Source organism: Ooceraea biroi, chromosome 8 (genome assembly GCF_003672135.1).
Source record: "Ooceraea biroi isolate clonal line C1 chromosome 8, Obir_v5.4, whole genome shotgun sequence".
Lineage (NCBI taxonomy): Eukaryota > Metazoa > Arthropoda > Insecta > Hymenoptera > Formicidae > Ooceraea > Ooceraea biroi.
This window is the reverse complement of record NC_039513.1, coordinates 11722965-11729808: the sequence shown is the minus strand read 5'-3', so window position 1 is coordinate 11729808 and position 6844 is coordinate 11722965. Positions and strand designations below refer to the sequence as shown.

Here is a 6844-nt window from a genome sequence, read left to right as displayed (position 1 = left end):
ACATCTGCACGCATTTTAGTTTAATAACTCTTTTAATACTCTTTTAACTTGCAGACATGTCGATGCGAATTACGTAACACTGAAACGCATCAATTAAGCGCTCGCAATAAAGTTTATACGCTTCGAGAATCGATATGAAATCGCGCTTTTGTAACGTTAAGTCAATTAAGTTTCTAATTGCGCTTTGTACAAATTATCGAGAGGAAAAAGGACGACACTTAAAACATTTTTCTTTCCTTCCAGCGCGTCGAAGCGTATCGACAATGAAAGATCGACCATGGTCGGAGAGTGCTTTACCTTCTCGAAACCGGATAGCTCGGAACACTCGCGGGTGTCTCGCTTCCACTTGCGTTCTCATGCTTGTGCGTGCGACCTCTTGACCGGTGGAGGATCATAATGCTAGAGCCGGTTCTGGGAGGATCGTCGCCGATCTGGTGGTTGGTGGTGTACGCCAACATCCTGCTGCTGCTGTCGCCCCTGGTGTTGCTGATGATCGTCTTCCTCCCGAATTTCCCGATTCTGCTACTGCGGAGAATGTGTTACATACCGATCGAGTCGATTTGAATCAAACTGGTCGATCCGAGTCGATTCCGATCGGCGATTTATCGGATCTCAACGTTACGCGCGATAAGCAATGCGGACACGACTCACGCTACGTTGTGTCATCGCGGCGTGACGTCAGAATTGCTTCTTACATTAATATAGTTTATAATTTATTGCATCTTGATACAGCATATTTTATTATATTAATGCAGTGGATAACAAAATCGCGCGTTACTCGAGCATCGCTGAAGTATAATCAAAAAATAAGTAGCCTCGTGAACACGCGAGCGATCTTAAGTTAAGGTTTAAGTTAAGGGTATTTAAGTTTTTTTTTCTTTTCTTACAACGCGAGAAATTCGTGCTCTGATCTACTGTAATCTACAATCACGATGTCTCGTACAACCGCATCGGTACTACGCATTACGGTATTGCGTACGCGGAGTTCGAGTTGGAGGTCTCGCAGTCGCTCGTAATCGAATGCGTAGATGTGTTCCATGCGTTCGTTAAACCGCGAATAATACGGGGCATCAGCATTATGCGCGAGGCCTAGCGCGAGCTTCCACGTGTACGCTGATGTTTCAATGCATCGATTTGCCGAGTTGTGCGCACCACGTCGCTGAATTCCAATGGGGTGCCTTTTTTCGCCCTACCTACCGAGCGGCCGATCCGCGAGCGGAATTCTGGATGTTGCGCGATTTGCATGAAGCTCTTTTGCAATCGCCAGCATTCTCGTCGTTTATCGTTCGTCTATCTGCACGTCAGTAAACGAAAATGAGCGAGCACGCAACGGGACGACGCGTGTCCGTGAGCAAGAGAAATCAGAATTGCGGAATCTTCTTTGAAACACACGCACACGCACGTACGTACCTAGGTTTGATCCGAAAGTGTTCCAAGTAAAATTTAGTCAAATCTAAATTTATTTGTACTAAATGAAGGGACACGACATTTATAGATATAACTTTTCATGACTTCGAGTATTATCGTTTAAGGGGGTTGCTATAATTCTATTACATATTCCCGCAAAGGAGAATTTGTATTTTTCGAAATTGATATTTGAAATCTCTGCATCTTTCCCTGTGCGTTTCCTTGCGTATCGCGTTGTCTCAAGGATAAGCGTAGCGACTAAGTGACCGCAATTAGAAGGTGAATTAAGGAACGAAACGCCAAGGTGAACCACCCTGTACAGATCAATGCATTATTATCGAGTTATTTATGAACTTAGCCGGCAGTGCGAAGGGCGAGGAAGGCGGGGTGATTAGTACGTGTCACCTCGTTCACGCTAATTGAACGTTAGGGTAATAGACTCGCGTTACAGTACAGTAGCGGATCCGTCAACGAAATGATTGACAATTGTCTATGTGTATAATAAAAGTATGTGGTACACTTGTATTTTTCGTTCATTCATGTGCAACTATCAATTAGCAATGCTTCACGTTTCTACCTGCAGAGTGCGAATATCATAGCGGTACGTGCAACACGCGCGCGACCAGTCGGTTTTGAAAATCCGGCAGCTGCGCGGCACACAATTGAAGCACATAATTAATTTTCCGAGGGTCCGTTTCCTTCCTCGTGCAACGAGGAACAATCTCGCGGGACAATCTGGATCAGCGGTCCGCGTACCTACGTGGGACGCGTGCATAGTGTTACGGTCCATTGTGCAACCTGGCAATTATATAAGAACGGCTCATGCCGATCCCTCGAGTTACCGCGTCTTCGTCTCATCCACGCGCTCGTGCGATTTCAAAAGCGATTCCCCCGCCGTACCCTGAACGTGCGCGCGTACCTTCTAGACGAAGGAGCGTCGTCCGTTTGTTCGCTGCACTCGATGCACTCGGCGGAGGAGGCGCGTATCGCAAACGGCTGTCCTTCTACAGTTCTACCGGCTGATATAGGCTGGTCCGAGAAGTTGGACGTTATAGTACCGATCGGAGAGTACTTTCGCCGAGAGTCCCCGTAGTGGGGGAGGTGGGACTTGAACCCTGGAACCCCATGGGCCATATATACTACGGGCCCATGCAGCGCTCTTGCTACTTGTGGTGTCAGCTTCTCGCTGAGATCCCCCGCTTGTGCCGGGAAACGTGCACGCAAGAGAGAAGCTGATAACGACGCGAGAAGGTGAGTACACGAGAACGGGCCCGCTTCAGCTTCAGATTCGGCAAGGTGAACGTGCGACTGTGGAGGTTTATCAGAGAGAGAGGTAGGAAGTGATACGTGCGAATCCACGGCGCCGCGAATGCTGATGAGGTGATTCATTGTTGGCGCCTCCTGCGATCTTGCTCGGCCGCGCGCTCACCGCGACGAGACCAAAGCCAACTTTAGTCATGCTTTTCAACCCTTTCCGCTTGACGTCTGATTTCCTGCTCATCGGCTAAAGGTGACGGCTAAAGATTCCATTCTTGGTTCAACACGCGGCTGAAGCATGATGGAAGATACAAACGTTATTCGCATCGCAGATACGAATTTTATTTTTCATTTTATCATCATGAATGAGAAATAGAAAAAAGGAGCATATTGAGATTTTTCTTTAATATTAATATTTTGCTTACTTGATATTGTTTGTAAGGTAACCCTTACATTTTACATCGCAAATTATCCGTATTCCTATGTAAAGATTACCTGCATTCGCATGCACCGGTAACAATCTTCTGTACTTTCGTGCATGATAACAAATATAGCAGCAACGGGGCTAAAATTAACGCTTATTTTAGGTGCGATATTGTTGGAAATACCGCATTGCGACCTTGTAATGCTCTGCTAGCCATTACCCTGGGAGCTTGAACTTCAATCACGATAGAAATTCGCTGAACGCGATAGCTCGAGTACACGCCTATGAACATGCTCGGGATAACATGCTGTGCACGCGTATTTCGTGGATCGGTTATGCCGTTTTACGTGCTCACACGCGAGGTACTTGCGCCACCGGTGTCGGCTACCTTTCCAGAAACAATAATGATGTCGGCCGCTTCCACACGGCACACGGGAACACGCCCTTTTTCTTGGCCGATGCTGTTCTCCATGCCGCATATTTTCAGTCGCACGTACGCATGCACGCTTCATCAATAAAATAGCGTGACAGCTAGCTTGGTTTTCAGTTTACGCATGATAATCATACGTGATAATCACGCATTCGTCATTAACAATCTTATAATAAATTTCTTTATTTATTACACAGATACACTCACCGATATCGACTAACCAGAGCGTTTCTTCTTCTTCTAGATGAAGCTACTGATCGTGTGCGCGGTGATAGCCATCGCGGCCGCCGCACCGGGTCTCCTCAGAGTACCGAAGGTGTACAACGTCGTGATCACGAGCAATCAGAATCTGTCGCCGTCGCGGGCGTTCCCAGTGATTCAGCCGGTCATCCATCGAACCGCCGTCGGCTATGTGCCACCGTTCTATTATACACAGATAGCTCCTCACTTTGCCGGATCGCAAGTAACGCACTATCCGCCGCTGGTCGCCGCCGGTGGTAAACCCTCGGGAAAGGATCCAGTGCAGGCTTCACCGTCCACTTCCTCCTCGACGTCGCGTTTGGTCGAGTCGACGAGTTTCGGTATCGGGAAGCAACACGATCGCAGAAAAGAGGAGGATACCACGAGGAATGGCGATTCCCCGAAGCACTCCCCGAAGAAGAACGGGCAAGTGCCGTTGAGCTTCTACCCCAGCTACCATTCCTTTTACTACGAGCCGTACAACGTCTACACGTACAACGGCTTCAATTCGCATCTCGTACCACCCGGTACTTACTACATCGATTACCAGCCTTACGGCTCCCTGGAACCGATCCCGGCGACCACGCCGAAGAACGCTGATTCCGGTCACCTGCTGCCGAGCTTCCATGACGAGAGGAGGGACCGCACGAAGAACGAGGAGGAGGAAAAAATACCAGACGTACCACCGCCGCCTCTTCCGTCTTCCGTGCCGAAGAGGGCTTGAGCTAATTGGCAGTACTCTGAACTGAATGCGATGCATAGGCAGAGGGGAGAAAGACTTGGCGAAATTTTTTTAATGTTACGGAATGCGAATGCCATGGTGCCATGATAAAGAGTAAAATTCTGTTCGCTTTTTTCTTTTTTATTCTTTTTTAGAAAATTATGAAATCGTCGTTATAACACGTGTTGGAGAGGATGCGTCGGTGTAATGGTTCGATCGAGATTTGCACTCAATACTTTTACATCTAAACACATTGCAATTGCTTGGAACAATCTCCAATCTGCATGACAATGTTCGACAAAGTTCGAAAATTTTATTCAATTAGTATTATTACTATATATTACATACTATATATATATAATGTATTAGTAGGAAGCTCTCTCTCGGATTATTTTTACAACTTGCGCAAGAGTTTCTTCGAGAGTTCTGCGTTCCTCGTGACGTATTTTACGTATGCGCTTCGAGATTATTATCGCTTATTGTCGTATGATAGCCTAAACAAGTTTTAATTGATGTTGTAAAACGTATATATACTTATGAGATACACGCAATTTTTTATATTAAAGATTTTCCACATATATGGCTTGTAACATTATTTGATCAGCGGCGAGCTCATACATATTCAGAAGAAATTTTTTTTGCTCACGCCTCGACTACATGTTGCAATAATTATTGATTTTCCCGACAGCCCAGATTTTTATTATGTAGGAGAATCCCTTGTTCTTGTAACCCTTTAGTTTGAGTCTTACGTAGTCGTTTCCACGTCCACCGGAGTCTATGCTGACCGTCGCCCTGGTATTGTTATATGGCACCGCCTTCACACAAGTGATGCAGATGGAGTCATCAATGAACACTTCGAATAAAGATTCGAGATTCGAGGGACCTGTTAGTCCTAGCAGCAAATTGTGTTGGTACACGAGCTTTCCTTTGCACGTTCCCCAGACTTGAGAACCCTCCTCGTTCTGGAAAACGAGTCGCTTAATTTGTAACGTTGTGCCATTTAACGTATAGTGGACAATACGAAAGCAGTAAAATATAAAATACCAGAAATTTACACAAATTTTCCAATACGCCGGCAAAACTACCGATTATTATTAACTTACCGATTCGTCGATTTCGTCGGAGTCGTCGTTGTTTTCACTGCTGCAATCTTTAACGTGTCTTAGCGTCTTCGGTGCAAATGTGCCAGATAATGATATGTTCGTGCAAGGTGTGGGCGTAACGTAATGATCCAACGTGTTCCTCTGGACGCTGCTTATCGTCCGCGATTCGTTGTATATCGGATTGATTCTTACTGGTGGACGGAAAACCGTGCCGTTTCTCGTTGTCCAGTTTCTGTTGGGCTGCTCGAGCCCGAGTCTAAACAGGGTAGCGTTGCTCGTCCGATTGGCGTATCGCGAGTTTATCTCGCGCTGCCGAGCGTAGTATCTTTCCATGACGGCTCTTCTCTGCGCGGCATAATCGCTCGCGTTCCTCCGCGAGAAATTACCGTCGAGGCTTCTTCTGGTTCTGCTCGGTTCGCTCAAAGATTTCGAGGGCTCCTTGATCCAAACCCGCTTAGGAGCCTTCAGCAGCGTGACCTTCTTCAGCTTCGCCTTGTTCTCGCTCCTCAGCGCTTTGCTCACGTTGCCGTCGCGATCCAGCACCGCGTGGTCGCTCGCGTTTGACAAATCGATCGGCTCCGGAAGCGCAACGTATCTTCGGTATCTGCTCCCGTGTCCCGTGTTCTTCTTCGACACGAAATGCTCGTACTTCTTTGGGTAGACGATGTAACGCAACGATTCCTGATCCGGGAGGAAGTTGTCCTGCTCGGACAACGCCTCGTCCAGATCGAGTTTGTTGTGCGCATTTTTGCAAATACCACCGGTGCAATTGGGCGATTTGCCGCGCGCGAGTTCGTCGTTGTACTTGTGTATCACTCTTATGATCACTGGTCCCACCCTGGACTGCTGATGCGGGATTGTCGGCGTGGGTCTCTTACGTGGCTTTCGCAGTTTCATCGATGTCGAGGACGATATGCTCGCGAGGAGGACGAGCAACGCGATCGTCACCCCGATCATCCACGGTGTTCTATGGCGAACGATCATTTTCGCGTCATCGGTGCGAACGTGCGCGCTCCGAGGAAATCGATGCACTGATGCATCCGCGAATGTCTCATCATCTTTGACCCCGCTTTATCTTGGATCCTCGGGGTGAGGGACCTCACGGCAATCGTTCTTTCTTTGCAACAACGATCGACAACGGCCGGGGAAGGCAATCAGTCGGCTGGCCGCTATCCCGCTTTTTCCGGATGATATCGAGAGTTTTATAAATAGCTTTTCTGACATTGCGTGCTACGCAATATCGGAGAAAATCAGGTTCGGTA

At 47.5% G+C, this 6844-nt stretch overlaps 2 protein-coding genes across 2 annotated transcripts; one reads left to right on the top strand and one right to left on the bottom strand.

Moving 5' to 3' along the window:
• The first annotated feature begins 2541 nt into the window (after positions 1–2541).
• On the top strand, positions 2542–5056 carry LOC105280746. The gene is made up of 2 exons (XM_011341509.3): positions 2542–2658; positions 3763–5056. The coding sequence occupies exon 2, from the start codon at positions 3763–3765 to the stop codon at positions 4480–4482; it is 720 nt and encodes a 239-aa protein (XP_011339811.1). The 5' UTR covers positions 2542–2658; the 3' UTR covers positions 4483–5056.
• On the bottom strand, positions 4706–6767 carry LOC105280747. Its single transcript, XM_011341510.2, has 2 exons — positions 5583–6767; positions 4706–5441 (listed from the first exon to the last, which is right to left on the bottom strand). The coding sequence occupies exons 1-2, from the start codon at positions 6564–6566 to the stop codon at positions 5133–5135; spliced, it is 1293 nt and encodes a 430-aa protein (XP_011339812.1). The 5' UTR covers positions 6567–6767; the 3' UTR covers positions 4706–5132.
• Positions 6768–6844: the final 77 nt, after the last annotated feature.